At 47.3% G+C, this 15947-nt stretch overlaps 1 protein-coding gene across 2 annotated transcripts in view; it reads left to right on the top strand.

Annotated features, from left to right (window-relative positions):
* LSM7 (LSM7 homolog, U6 small nuclear RNA and mRNA degradation associated) overlaps positions 1–15411 on the top strand; it is a 166254-nt gene extending 150843 nt beyond the window's left edge. For both annotated transcript variants that reach the window (XM_044090620.1, XM_044090619.1), the window contains exon 4: positions 14775–15411. In XM_044090620.1, the coding sequence (XP_043946555.1) occupies positions 14775–14917 (143 nt within the window). In that variant the 3' untranslated portion in view covers positions 14918–15411. The remainder of the gene's footprint in view (positions 1–14774) is intronic.
* Positions 15412–15947: the final 536 nt, after the last annotated feature.

Here is a 15947-nt window from a genome sequence, read left to right as displayed (position 1 = left end):
TTCGATGTTTCCATGATGGTATTCAGTTTCTCCCCTTCCTTTCCCTTACTACCTTATGTTCTTGTGGTAGAAGTTTTATCTGTTATTAATTTAGCTGCACAGTAATATATTCTGTTTACTTCTGTTATATCACAGGGATCTGTATGGATAGATCTGAAGTAGGGACTTCATTTGTCAGCAACCTGTGGGTCTTGGATCCGATATCGGATCCGAGCCGGCAACTTGTTTCAAGCTAATGGATCCGAGCTCCTAGCTCCTCCCCTCACCCATAATCCCCTGCCAACCCTCCATGACCTCAGATCTAGTTTGCCGCGCTTGTGAATAGCTGGATTCCTTTGAGCTCGACTAGTAATCGTCAGTTAAGTGTGTTTTTTCGGTCAAACTTTCTTCTTTTTTACAAAAATATAAAGTGTGTAAGTGTTAGGTACCTTGTAGAGTAAAAATTTTTTTTCTTTTAATTAGTTTTTTTCCCTCCCTTCGCTGGTCGTTAGTGAGTGTGTATGTGTGTTGTGTTTTGGGGCCTGTGTGTTTGTGTAACACTACCTTTTCTTTTAAGTATGGCTGAGGCCCCAAAAGCCATTTTTTCTAAATGTACCGAGTGTGGCCATAAGCTCTCCCCGGCTGATGGCCACACTCTGTGCGTTCGGTGCCTTGGGGTTGAGCACCTCACCTCAGGCTGTATCATTTTGTGCAGCGTTCAACCCCAGGGCACTGAAAGAGTGGAGGTCGAAGCTGGTCTTGGCGGGACTTTTACCCCCGGACTCTGCTCCGGCCTCCGCTGCTCCCGTGGCACTACCACAGTTTGTGGTTGCTGCCACTCCTGCCCCCTTCCTTCGGCCGGGACTCAAACTCCCGCTAAAGTGCCAGAGGACAGGGAGGCTAGGAGGGAGAAATGGAGGGAGAAGCACCACAAGCGGCGGGCCGAGGCCTCCGCTTCGGCCCCGCCAGCTAAGCGGGCTTCTCCCTCCACTGCTTCTAGGTCGTCTCCTCCTCGGCTCCGATCCCCTTGTTTCTCCCCTGGGCCCGAGGAGGAGGAGGCCCGATCTCCATCGAGGTCATCGAGGCGGCATTCCAGGCCTGCCTCGGTGGCCTCTTCGAGATCGACGTTTAGCATGTCTGATGCAGACTTGGACCGGATGATGCGAAGGTTCAGCCAGGCCCAGCTGCAGATGGGAGTGCTCTTGCCTCCCCCCCCCCCTTCGGGGGGGGAGCTCGACACCTTTTTTTTTCCACCCTATTGCTCCTTCTCTGACCAGCTACCCGGGCTCGGAGCGTTCGGAGCCGAGCAGCGTTGGAGCCGGGGGTGGGTCGGCACTGACAGTACTTGGTACTTCGGATCCGACCCTGCCCTCGAGCCTGTCGGATCCGACCTCTCGGAGCCGTGGCCCGAGCTTCGGATCTGAGGGATTCAGTGTGCCTTCGGCTCCGTCCAGGTCGGAGCGCACTGGTCCTTCGGATCTGATGGTCTCTGTGCCGGTTCCGATCCCTTCATCGGATCCGAGTGGGAGCAGACTCTCTGAGCCCAGAGAGAGTGGTTCCCCCTCTGCCTTCGATGCAGTGGAGAGGGCTCTGTTGAGAGCATCCGGACCCCCAGTCCTTGTCTCGGCACCACCCTGCACTCCCTCTCTGCTGGGCCAGGCTTCCATCACCCGGCCAAAGGGACAGCCTGCTTCAATGTCCCAGATGGTTCCATTGGAACAGGATGTTGCTGGCGAGGCCTCCTCGGACAGCCCCCCCGAGGAAGTGCCCCGCAAGCATAAGTGCAAGAGGAGGCACATGGACTCCCCCTGCGTCCTTAACTGAGGACACTGACTTGGATGAAGGGGAAGGCTCCCCAAGATCACCCCCTGAGGATGTCTCCTTTGGAGACATCATGGAGATGCTGAGGATCAGAGGCGGGTGGTCTGCCCCCAAGTCTTCCGACGAGTCCATGTTTCTGGAGGCATTCGAAGCAGGCCCGTCTACCTCATGGGTGTCCCCTCCGGCCGACCCCTTGGTGGACCTTATTACCACCAGGGCGTGGAAGGACCCGGACACTGTGGAGCCAATACCCAAATGCCCGGACAGAATACTAAGCCCCCCCCCCTCAGACCGGTCGCACTGGAGCAAGGGTCCCCCCGTAGATGCCATGTTGACGTCGGCAGCCACGAAAAGGGAACTAGCTCAGGAGAGCCCCTCAGTCCATCCACCGAGCAAGGAGTCCCGCTCGATGGACCGCTTAGGGAAGCGAGTTTTTATTTCAGCGACCTTCTCGGTAAGGTCTCCGAACTATATGGCACATGTCATCAGGATGCAGCGGGATCTTATCAAAGAATACGCTGCCTCCCCCCCTGAGTCCATGTTGGCGGAGGACAAACAATTGTACTCCACCCGAATGGCCACTCTGAGATCCATTTCAAATACATCTATGCGGCTATTGTCCCATGCCACCGAGGGAGCCGCTAGGGCTAGCGGAGCGGGCCTAGTCATGAGACGTCAGGCCTGGCTCCGTCATTGTGACTTTGTGGAGCCCTTTAAAGTGTCTTTTGCGAATGCCCCTTTCGATGGTTCTGCCCTGTTTGGCAAAACTGTTCGCGAGACACTTGTCCAGAGCGAGAAGGACGGGAAGATGTCTGCCATCGGAGTCCGCTTCTCTGCGCCCCAGCAGTCCTTTTCGAAGAACCAAAAGGGTCAGAAGAAGATGTGGTTCCGGAAATCGCAACATTCCCAACCCGCTCCGGACAACCAGTCCTTCCGTGGCAGAGGAGGACAGGGAGGATGCTGCCCCAGGGGCAGAGGGGCTCCGAGAAACTTTGGGTCCAGAGAACCTTTCTCTGAATGGCCCACGCAGCAGCCCTGAAGGGTTGCCCGACTGCTCCACTCTGGAGGCAGTCGGGGGGTGCTTCTCGGAGCACCTAGCGGCATGGGAGTCCATCACGACAGACCGCTGGGTGCTTCGAATTATATCCAGAGGGTACAAAATACCATTACTCCATGTCCCCAAATTCAAGAACCTCCCCGATGTACCACCCGATCAGAGGGAGGCTGCAGCCGCAGAAATTCAGCAGCTGCTAAGAAAAAGCCATCCAGCCCGTCCCCCAAGACCAGCTCTGATTAGGGTTCTACTCCAGGTTCTCTTTGGTGCCAAAAAAGATGGGGGACTTGAGACCGATTCTAGACCTTTCCCGCTTGAACCTGTTAGTAACCAAGGAAAAATTCCGAATGGTCACTCTTCAATCTATTCTCCCCCTTCTAAGGGAGAACGATTGGATGTGCTCTATAGACCTCAAGGATGCGTACTACCACATTCTAATGGACAGACGATCCAGGAGGTTCCTCCGCTTTTGGCTGGGAGCCAGTCACTACCAGTTCAGGGTCCTTCCCTTTGGCCTCACCACAGCCCCCAGGGTGTTCACCAAGGTATTAGCAGTGATTGCGGCCCACCTGAGACTCCAGGGAATACAGGTTTTTCCGTACCTGGACGACTGGCTCCTGACCGCCCCAACAAGGCATCTACTTTGCTCAGCCAGAGATTTCTTTCTCCGCCTTGCCCCACAGTTAGGCATCACCATCAATGCCGACAAATCCCTTCTGGCTCCGACACAAGCCATAGAATTGATAAGGAGCCAGAATAGACACCAGAGAGCTACGAGCCTTTCTAACGCCCGAAAGACTTCGGAATTTGCAACTCCATGTGCGGGATATCCTCCAATCAGAGACCCCACCAGCAGAATTGGTCCTGAGGGCACTGGGCTCCATGGCGGCAGCGATAACGCTCCTTCCATGTGCCCGTCTGAACATGCGGGTACTGCAATGTACTTTTCTAGTACAATGGTCCTTTGTCCATCACCCCATTGCTATCAGCAAGGCTTGCAGGAGGGCTCTATTATGGTGACTCCATGCTTTGGACCTCCATACGGGCCGACCCTTCTGCACCCCTCCCCCTCTCGCCATGGTGACCACGGACACCTCCCGCCTCGGGTGGGGGGGCATTATTCAGGCAGGACGGTCCAAGGCACGTGGAACGATACAGAGACCTCCCTGCATATCCACGTTCTGGAGATGAGAGCGGTGCTGTACACGTTGCAAGCACTTCAGAATCTCCTCCCCGTAGGAACGATTGCAATTCAGTGGTACATCAACAAACAGGGGGGAACCAGATCTTACCCTCTATGCCGCGAAGCCATGAGAGTGTGGGAATGGGTGATCTCCACCAACCGCTTTCTGATTGCAACGCACATTCCGGGGCGGACCAACATCCTAGCGGACAAACTCAGTCGCACCCTTCTTACCCCGTACGAGTGGTCTCTCAGCCCACTAGTAGCGAAGCAGATATTCGCAATATGGGGGCAACCCTACTGAGATCTTTTTGCCTCTCCGTCAAACACCAAATGCGGCAATTTTTTCGCTCTGATTCCCCCTCCAGGGGAAACTCCAAGAGACGCTCTGGTGCACGCTTGGCCACCCGGTCTACTTTATGCCTATCCTCCTCTACCCCTGATGCTGCAACTCTTACAGAAAGCCTCGCGGTTGGAGAGCAGAATGATCCTCATTGCCCCATTCTGGCCTTGGCAAATTTGGTTCCCTTACCTGTGGTCTCACCTAGTGAATCCTCCTTGGATTCTGGATCCCAGTCCGGATCTAATCTCCCATCCGTCGGACTTACAGATCCCAAATCTGGACAATCTGAAGCTGACAGCTTGGTTGCTCCAGTTCCACTCCTAGTTAGGACTCCCGGTATCTCTTCACCAGTCAAAGCCATCCTTGTGGCAGCGCATAAGCCCTCCACCAGGAAAGTGTACCTTAGTAAATGGAAACGTTTCTCCATTTGGGCGGAGCATCATAATCTAGATCCCTTTACGGCTCCTCTTCCGTCCATATTAGACTTCCTAACCGAACTTTTTCAGGAAGGCGCTAGTTGCTCAACTGTCAAAGTGCAATTGGCGGCCATCTCACATTACCATGTGGGCCATGATACAGGGCCTTTGATGTCGGCCAAGTTGTGTAAAACCTTTCTCAAGGGCACCTTTTTGCTTAGACCCCCTATAAAAGAAGCCGTACCACCGTGGGATCTTTCACTAGTTCTTCAAGCCCTGACTGCTCCACCTTTTGAACCTGCTGCTTCAGTAGATCTCAAATTCTTGTCCTGGAAAACAGCATTCTTTGTAGCCATTACTTCTGCGAAAAGAGTTTCGGAGCTTCAAGCTCTTTCTGTGAAGCCTCTTTATTTGATCTTTCACCCGGACAGAGTGTACCTCAGGATCAATCCCTCTTTCCTTCCCAAAATAGCATCTGAAACCAATATAAATCAATCCGTAAATTTACCGGTTTTCTTTCCTAAATATCAGAATAAAGGAGAGTACAAGCTGCACTCATTAGATGTTCATAGGCAGCTACGTTTTTATACTCATAGAACGGCTGGTCATAGACAATCCGACCAGCTGTTCGTTTCCTTTGCCAAATTTAATTTGGGGAAAGCAATATCAAAAGTATTTCTATCACGCTGGATTTCACAATGTATCCTATTAGCGTACCAAGCCTCTGGGAGACCCGCACCTGAAGGAGTTCGCGCACATTCCACTCGCTCCATCTCTACTTCTGCGGCCTTCAAGTCTAGAGTTCCATTGGATGGTATTTGTTCGGCAGCCACTTGGGCCTCATCTCGTACCTTTATTAACCACTACAAACTGGACGTGATTTCTAGAGGGAGAGCATCCTTTGGCTCTGCGGTGCTTCGCAATATCCTTCCATGATGGCCACCCAAGGTTCAGGTAGCTGGGGACTCTGTCCCACAGGTTGCTAACAAATGAAGTCCCTACTTCAGATTAAGAAGTTATGTACTCACTATAACGTTCCATCTGAGTAGGTAGCTTCATTTGTCTGCAACCTTCCCCCCCTCCTTCCCCCTGGCCTTCTTCGGATCTATGTTAGTTGGATACCCTTTTTTGGGTACATATTGAGGGGCAAACTCGATCTGAGGTCATGGAGGGTTGGCAGGGGATTATGGGTGAGGGGAGGAGCTAGGAGCTCGGATCCATTAGCTTGAAACAACTTGCCGGCTCGGATCCGATATCGGATCCAAGACCCACAGGTTGCAGACAAATGAAGCTACCTACTCAGATGGAACGTTATGGTGAGTACATAACTTCTTCTTATTACTGTGTTCATTTATTTTATGAAACTTCTAACTTTTTTGGTTTTATTGACCTTCTGCAGTTTTTCATTAAAATCAAGCAACTCTTCTCATCTCATTTTCTTCTAAACAGATGACGCAGTTTTTGATGTTGTTCTTGTTTCACTATTGCAGTCATCACCTTTGGGTTATCCCTGCTGTGTTAGCCCTTGGCAAGCCCGAATACCAGAGTCCATGTTTTTCTGCATCTGCTGCTGTTGCCTGTAGTCTGATGTCAGGTCATCAGTGCTATAAAGCAAGGCAGCAGACACCATTACACCAGTCTTTCTTGCCGTGGAGCCCGTAGCAGAAGCAGTTCACAAGTGTGCCAGTCGGTCGCTACCAGAGTCTGAATTACAGCTGAAAATGTCTAAAGCTAAGTACCCTGTTGAGGATCCTTTTTTCTTGCACTAACAGATGTCCAAAAAAGTTAACAGTCATCTCGCTTGTGGAAAGCAGATACCACACAGGCTTCCATTCATACTGCGTCACTTGTTTAGGCCCAGACCATGACGTCCCCTGTTGCTGGTTCTGTGCCCTTTTTAACGTGAGAACCATACGCCATAGAGCTCTTATTGTAGACTGGTATTTTCGTCTTCCGTCTTCGCATTCCAAAATGGCATCCGTAGGCCAACAATCCATGGACATTCTGAAAAAACGCAGAGATAAAGATAGAGACAGACCACACAGGGCTAAGCCTTCCGATGACTCTACTGCTAAGCAGGTCGCCAGTTCTCCAGAATTCAGTGAAGTGCTTTTGCAACCCCTGATGCCCGATTTGAGATCTACACAGGCCTCTACCGAGACCCATTCGGAGTCCGGTATGCCACAGAAATCTTCCGAGCCTTTGGCTGTGTCTGCCTTGGTTGGGTCCGGAGCCGTGATGCAGGCACTGGCTTCCGAGGAGGCCTCTCGCACTACCGAATCTAGACAAAAACTGAAGTCTTCTCATCAGACTACAGTTTCTCTCAGACCGATGGATACTCTTAGGCCTAGAAGCCAGGCCAGTCCAGTCCAAGAAAATCTGCCTCTAGCCACCATCTTGCTCCTGCTCCACCACCCCAAGCACAAATGCTTATAAATGGCAGAGGATCTCATCTTCCTTATCAGGGGTAGTCAGGCCACAACTTCTAAAAGGAAGACACCCTTCTCCTGAAATTGACAGATGACAGAACAGGATTCAGAGGAATCTGATTATTCCGATTTTGAGGAATGACTACCTCTGACTGCTTCAGGATTCAAATGCAGAGGATTCTATTCCTTCTGCCTGCCCATCAGGAGACCTTTCCTTTCGGGAAACCCTTCACACACTCTGGGAACATTTCCAGTGGGAATCTCAGGATTTCCACCAGTCTAAGAAGAGACGGTTTCTGGGCCTGCCCCAGCACTGACCCCCTGGTCACCCCCCCCCCCCCATTTCAGAAGTGGTGGCTGATTTTTTTCCATGACTGCAGCTTAGCCCCTGACACCCTCCCACTTGCTCCCAGTAAACCTGACCTGTATTGCAGAGTACCGGATTCTCACAAATACCTGTACAGAAATCCTGCTGCAGACCCAGAAGGCATTACACGGGGACCTAAAAGAGCTAAGACTAGTTCTGCCAAGAATCGTATTCCTTCTGACAAGGATTCCAGAGCTCTGGACAGATGGGGTAAAAAAAGTATACACCTCTGCAAGCTTGGCTATCGGAGCACTCATCTGTCTGTTCCATATGTTAAAATATCAACAACACACTTTAGAACTATAAAAACAAAAGATTTCACCCTTTCCTGATTGTGCCTGTTCGAAAGAGTTAGTAGATTTACTGCACTCTACTTGTCAAGTGGCCAAACACTCATTACACTGTGGATATGATGCCCTAGAAGCCTCAAGCAGGGCAGCAGTGTCAGAATCTGTCATTAGGAGACATGCATGGTTGAAGGAACAACCTCTCCCTGATCATGTCAAGTCTAAATTTAATTGATGCACCCCCCGGATAAGGACAGCTTGTTTGGAGTAAAACCAGAAGAGGTGCTTAAAAAGATGGAAGACCAAGCAAAATCTATGCAAACAGTAAGATTTCTTTCAGGTTCAATCTCCCAGGTTCAGCAGGAACTTTCCCTCTAAGCACTGGTCCTTCCCTGAATATAGCAGACCGGGCCAAGATGAGCACCACAGGTACAGACCACCCAGGCCCCTATCCCAGGGCAACAGAGAACCAAACAGTAGACCACTTCCGCCCCAAAGGCAGGGAGTTCTAAGCCACACTTCTATGGCAAAAACCAATAACTCCCTCTCCCCCCTCTGCTCTCCTTTCACTCACCAAAAGCTAGGAGGAAGGCTTTCCCTCTGCAAAGAAAATTGGCTTTCTGTAACAAAGGGTCAGTGGGACTTAAAGATCATTTTTCAGGGATATCAATTTTCTTTCAATGAACTCCCAATTCCAAGAGGGCACCCAGACTTGCCTCCAAATCAGTGGGCACAGGCATTGAAACAAGTCAAAACTCTCGTATCCCAGGGGGCAGTAGAACCTGTCCCCTCAGATCGAACAGGCAAAGGCTTTTATTCCAGACTATTCCTTGTTCTCAGAAAAGAGGGCACTTGGCGCCCCATCATGGGTCTATCCTTTCCTTTCCTTTTTGACCACCTCCCTGGTGGTCTCCAAATTCAAAATGCTAACTTTACAGCAGCTGCTGCCTATACTGACAAAAATGCCTGGCTAGTGACCCTAGGCCTAAAAGATGCCTAACTCCACATCCCCATAAGGGAATCTTGCAGGAAATTCCTACACTTCAGAGCAGGCCCACAGCACTTTATCTGCACTACCCTTTGGCTGATCTACTGCACCCAGAGTATTCACCAAATGCTTAGCCCCGGCCATAGCATTTTGCAGACAGAGAAATATACAGGTTTACCCTTACCTGGACGACTGCCTCATTCAGGCAGAGTGCAAAGAAAAGCTGCTCCAGGACCTTCTCTTTGTCAAAACCTTCCTAACTTCCCTAAGGTTTACCATCAACGAGAAGTCAAAACAAATGCCTTTCCGGGAAAATCATTTTCTTGGGAGCACTGCTGGACACAGCATCCCAAATGGCCTTCCTATCCAAAGAAAAGCAGAGCTTCCTGGGTCTATATTAGAACATCGAAGTTTCAAAACTTTGAATGTTCTAATATCGAACCCTATTCAGCGAAAGCTGAAAACCATTGATCATACAGAACAGCGAAATTTTTCCTAAGGAAAACATTTGCTGTTCCAAAACACACACACACAACACAAGCACACCAAACAAACAGCAATACACACACACACACATGCGCGCACCTAAAGTCTTGCACCTGACCCTACACTATAACTATACACACACCACTAACTCCACTTATCCTAACCCAAACCCTAACCCTAAGGTCTTCACCGTCGCACCCTAAGGTCTTCACCGTCGCACACTCACCTCACCCGTGCCCTCGCATCCACACAATCGCACACATACCTAACTTGCGCCCTAGCTTGCCGAACCCACCCTAACCCTCATGTCCACACAATCACACACATACCTAACCTGCACCCTAACTAACCTAGTCCGCACTCAATCGCACACTTACCTGAACCCGACCAGTAACTTTCCACCACAGCGCTGAAAATACTGAAGCAACAGAAACTGACAAAATAATTCTTTCCCTAGGAAAAAATTTGGTTTTCTGTTGCTTCGATATTTTCAGCTTTCGCTGAATAGGGTTCGATATTAGAACATTCGAAGTTTTGAAACTTTGATGTTCCAATATACACCTGAGCTTCCTGCCTCTCTACTTTACAGAGTTGGCTTCCAGAAGTTAGCTCATTGTGAGGAAGTTTCTGCAAGCCTTGGGATACATGGCCATCTTGCATGCTTCTAATTCCTCTGACCAGGCTTCACATGAGGAAACTTCAGTGGTATCTAAAAACCTTTGGTGTCAGCACTCTCTCAGCATCTAGAGACCTCTCTCTGATCCCCTGTATATAAGGGCAGAGTTTCTCTGGTGGGCAGGGCCTGTGCCAAGAACAAGGGTCTTGCCTTCATCCTCCGCCCTACCAGGCAGACCATCACCACCAGCACGTCCGACATTGCTTGGGGCGCTCACTTAGCAGGCAGGTGCACCCAAGGTCTTTGAGATGTGCAGCACCTTCCTTAGACATCAGTCGGAAGGAAATAATGGCAGTACAGAGGCTCTGACATCCTTCCAACCCCATCTCAGGCCAGGGAGACAGACAGCACCACAGTAATGGGGAGGGACCCAATCTTATCCTCTGCGCAGGCTAGCCATGAACCTCTGGCTGACTGCCTCCCCCATGGGATTACATCTAATTGCCCAATACCTACCAGGGATCAAAAACACCCTGGCAGACCACTTGAGGAGAAACTTACTGGACCCCCACGAATGGCAGCTCCACAGAAAAATCTTTTTGCAAGTCATTCCGGAGTGGGGAACTCCATAAGTGAATCTCTCTGCTTCGCACCTCAGCCACCAACTGAAAAAATTCTGTACCAGGGAGCATCACTACCTAGAGTGGAAGGTGGATGCCTTGACCTTCCCCTGGAACTCCCTCCTTTGTGTACTCATTCCCTCCTCTACCTCTTATTCCCAAGGTACTGATCAAGATAAGGGAGGAGAGGCCAAAGGCCATCCTCATTGCTCCAGATTGGCCCAGATAGCATTAGTACCCCTTACTGTAGAATGCTGCATCCAAACTTGCAGACTCTCAAACTGTTAGCATAGCTAATACTTTAAAAGCAAACAAGAGGCCCCTGTTATAAGCAAACTGGTCCTAGACATTATCACAGAGGTCAGAATGCCTAGCACCAGAAAATCTTATGCAGGGAAATGAAACGATTCTGCTCCTGGAGCCAGTCCAGAGGGGACAGTACCTCACAACCTTCCATCCCTCCTTATCCTGGATTACCTAACCAAGTTACTCAGTAGTGACCTCTCCTTCTCCTCTATTAAAATCCATGCCGTAGCCATTTCAGCTAATTTCGATACAGAGCAGCCCCTCTTCTCACATTCTTTGATTAATCAATTCCTCAGAGGGGCTTCTAATATCAGACCTCCCAGAAGGCCACCCACACCAGCCTGGGACCTTAATTATGTTTTAGAAAAACTAACCTTACCACCATTGGAACCTGCTGCTTCAGCAGAATTGAGATACCTCTTCTGGAAGACTGCTTTCCTACTAGCTATCACCTCAGCCAGAAGGGTTTTGGAACTTCAGGCACAGATTGCCTTTGAGCCCTTCATACTTTTCCATGCAGAGAGGGTCTCCCTGAGGACTAACCCCTCCTTTATGCCTAAGGTGGTCTCTGATGTGACCCTCAACCAGGCTATACACCTACCCACCTTCTTTCCTAACCCTTAAAACAAGGGGAAAAGAATTCTGCACTCACTGGGCATGCACAGACAGCTCAGATACAACCTGGACCATACTAAACCCTTCAGAAAAACAGACCAGCTTCTTGTCAGCTTTGCTCCAGGGGCAGAGGGGGGAAGCCCATTTCCAAGCTGATATCACACTGTGTCCATTTCTACTACAGACTACATGGGAACCCACCCTCTAAGTTTATTCGTACACATTCCACTAGGGCAGCCTCCACTTCCACAGCATTCCTCAGAGGAGTTTCCACCAGGGACATATTGGAAGCTGCCACCTGGTTCTCTGTCCATACTTTTACAAAGCAGTGCCGCCTACCTCCTTTCTCTAAGGCTAGGGCAGAGTTTGCCTCTGCAGGGCATGCTGACCCATGCCTAGGTCTTTTAACTAATCCTGCCACCCCTCTTAACTTTGGGAATCCTCCCACAGGTGATGACTGCAACAGTGAAACACGAAGAATATAGTACAGTTGTGTACACTTACCATAAATGTAGATGTTTGCTTGTATTCACTGGTGCAGTCCTGGTTTCCCTTCCCTCCTTTGCCCTTGTACCCTCTTTTCTTAGGGGGACATAAGCTTCTCATGGTGGCTTTTAGCCACCAGGGCTACTTTACCAGATTTCCTTGTGCTTCTGACTGGTTAGGGCAAGAAAAACTGATGTAATGGCGTCAGCTGCCTTGCTTTATAGCACTGACGACCTGATGTCAGACAACAGGCGACAGCAGCCGACACAGAAAAACATTGACTCTGGTATTCAGGCCGGCCGAGGACTACCACAGCAGGGATAACCCACAGGTGATTACTGCAACAGTGAATACACTCCTCTACATTTATGGTAAGTGTATACAACTGTACTTTCTCCATTTCCTACGAGCGCTTTATAGCAAGTTCCATAGCATTTTTCTGTGGCACACACTCTTCAGTTTCATCCTGTCATCCATTGCTCTGTCATATGGGAACTCACTGGCCTCTGTCGCCTTAACGTTGACTGCATCAAAAGTTGCTACAGATTTCCTGTTCCTTCCCTTGCTGTCCACCTCCAACTGAAAGTTTATACTGGTTTCCTGTGGAGGTCTCCAAAAAATCTTCATATGGCGGTTGATCAGTTGCTTCCATTCCACTGGTTTTTCCTCAGTTTGGATGACCATTACCGTATCTTGCTGTGGTGTTTTTCGGAGTTAGATTTTCTACACAAAATCCTTCACTTTGCAAGCACTCCATAACCTCAGTTTCTATTTCTTTATCTTCTCCATTACTAATCTTTCTTTTTCCTCCATCATCTTATGTTTTGTATTTTATTGTAAATTTTTCCATGTCCGGATTAATTTGCATGTATTTCTCTTCAGATATCTTCGGTGCTGTTCTCTTTGTATTGATTAGTTTTGCTTTTTCTCCTTTGCATAAATATTGCACCATATTAAATTTTTTTCTTTCCCTTGTCCATATTTCTTCAGATGTCTCATCTTCCTGTTTTGCCTTACTTTGGGGACTTGTTCCATCATGCTGTGATCTAACCTGTTAGACCTTCTACACCAAATTCTTCACTTCGTATGTATTCCGTAACTTCAACCTTTTTTTTTTTTTTTTTTTTTAACTTCTAGTTTACTAATCTTTTCTGCATTTCCTCCTTGAAATTGTTTTTTTTTTTTTTTTGTGTGAAATTTTCCATATCTGAATGCCTTTACCTGTATTTCTTAGAGTATCTTTGGGGCTGCCTTTTTTGTATTGATTAATTTGGCTTTCAACTTTGCATAAATATTGCACCATATCAAATCTATTTCTTTTTCTATGTCCATATTTTTTATACCTTTCAAAAAGTCTCAATTTAGTTTATATTTTCGTACTTCCTCAGATGATTCTTTTTTCAAACAGATAAAAGTTTCTTGGTCTATATAATGTTTTTCACAAATCTGTTGCATTAATGAATACAATTTTTTTTTATTTAAACCTTCTAACAGTTTTTCTTGTGGAAGTATTTTTCTTTCTTCTAATTTCTCTTGTCTTTTTACATATCTTGTGTCTGGAAATTCTGGGCTTGTTGCATAATACTAACAATACATAATTTCTTTCTTATCCTCAATAGTCCACTTTGTCAGTTTTTCTGATTTTTGTCGGCTGGTACTTCCTTCTACAGTAGGGGGGCATCCTGGCCTTGCCCCATTGTAGGAATGTTTCCCTATTTTCAGGATTCTGTGCCATTTTTTCCAGTCCTGGCACCACTGCACCTACCAGGACTGGGTACATTTTCTGCCCTGGGTCTTGGGCATCCAGCTATCTTTTTTTACCTACTTCCAATATGCTGGCAAACATGGAGGTGTAGTTTGCTGACACACTTGAAAATCTGTGGAACACTGTGCTACTTAAGTAAGGAGCACACTGGATAGACATGCTTTCAAATCCTAGTTACTGATTACCTTCATGGTAAATGGTTGTGTACTTGTAGTGCTCACATCTTCTCAGTGGTGTATTAAGCTAATGTGCATTGCTGTCAGAATGATCACCTTTTTCCACTACATTGGTTCACTGCCTTCTTGTTTCCATCTAACCTTGTCAAATTAATGGATTTCTATTGTCTTGAATTTTTTATATTTTAAGCTTTATTGGAATGGGAATCCTGTGTTTCATCTGTCATTTGCAAATTCGTATATTCTAACTGCCTTAATGTGCATGACTTGGTGTTCTTGCAGAGTATTTTCTGCTCTTAGTTTCATGTTGAAGTGTGTATCTTGGGATTTCAGTTGGACAAGTCAGTTTCTGGAATGTAAGTACGTTAGATGATCTGACACGGAGAGAAACGTGGCAGTTGAATAATAGCTAGCTTTTAATAAATGCCATTTACTGGGAGGGTAGCAAAGTCCTGGTACCTATTGGTAATAGTGTTTAAAGATGTTGGCACATATGGGTAAGGCAGCCAAGTAGGTACACTGTCATTTGGATGAATTCTGTAGTCCATAGGCAGGCTTGTCACCAAAAGGGTAGCTCCACAGACTGCTTAGTGAAGCTCATGGGATAAAACTGCTAATCCAGAAAAGAATAGGATAAGGAAATCTCAGGTGCAAAGGTAAAGGAAAACAAGTGAAGATGTGTGTTGGTGCACCATGTCCTCACTTGCGATTAATTCTCAGTATGTAATATTTCTTAATCAGTATTGGGAGTGATTTGCAGTTTTGGTGACTGTAGTTGTGTTTCCCCGAAAGAAAGCTGCAGTTGTGTAACTTTATCTTGTACATTGTATCTTTCAGACCCAGATGATCAGTATAAATTATCAGAGGATACACGGGCCCTTGGCTTGGTGGTCTGCAGGGGAACATCTGTAGTTCTCATATGCCCTCAGGATGGCATGGAATCTATTCCAAACCCATTTGTGCAACAACAAGATGGATAAGCTTCCCAAATCTTCCACTTCCAAAACTCAGGGCTTGGATGTACTTCTGATGTTCCAGAAGAAAAGGAAACTGTAGACGGCTGTTGTAAATTTAACACAGTTTGACTGTTTACATTGCTTCAGACTGGGTAGGATGATACAGCAGCTTCACTGGTTGTGTTGCCACATTGCACGTGTCTTGAATCAAAAAATGAGCTGCATTTTACTTTATCGCCTTCTTAAGTTGAAGTCTGCATAGAATGATGATGAAGCCAGAAGAAACCACAATGATGCTAGTTAATTTCAAGAAATGTACCCCAACTTTCTGTTGTAGAAAATCCATTTTTTCCTGACATTTGCTACTTTTGGACCTGTGTCAATAGACTTCTGTTTTCCTTTGCTCTGTGCGAACAAAAAAAAAGTTGAAGAGCACTTTTTAGTTCATTTTTGTAATGCAGGCATTTCATGGCTGTGGTTGGAATACACCTGAACAGCAATAAAGTAACTGATAAGTATGTCGAACTTTTACTAGCAATTTTAAGAAATTTTTAGAGTAACTTGTTTTCTCTGGGTATTCAGGTTTCCTCCTGCTTTACAAAGACATGTCTGGAGCGTTTCTCTCTGGGTCTCCTCTGAAAATTGGCTTTGTTCCAAGTCGGACTTTCCTGGTAAACAAATGTTAAGTAAAAATGTTTGTATCTATAAAAGTTACTGACAGTTTGTGTGTACAAGTCAGATATTTCAGATGCAAAAAAAAACAAAACAGTGCTACTGGTTTTGTTCACTTCATAGAGTGAAGGACTTAAAACAGAAAATTAAATGGTTATGGTGTATTAACATGCCAGAGGCCTCTAATGGGGGTCATCAAGGAGCCTGCATTCATTCATGTCTGGTCACATGCCACTACTGTACTTCTGCGAAAGTTTTTAAAGCTTCCCTTGTTTGGTGCCATCCTAACATGCAGAGGAAGCAGTTTTTGTCATATTCCATGAGTGTGCGTTCAGTGTCCCTGTGGAATGTAAGCTAGAATGTTGAATTCCCATGTCATGCG

Source organism: Protopterus annectens, chromosome 13.part0 (genome assembly GCF_019279795.1).
Source record: "Protopterus annectens isolate FY-2018-M chromosome 13.part0, PAN1.0, whole genome shotgun sequence".
Lineage (NCBI taxonomy): Eukaryota > Metazoa > Chordata > Ceratodontiformes > Protopteridae > Protopterus > Protopterus annectens.
Note: the sequence above shows the minus strand (reverse complement) of the source record. Positions and strands in the feature narration are given on the sequence as shown.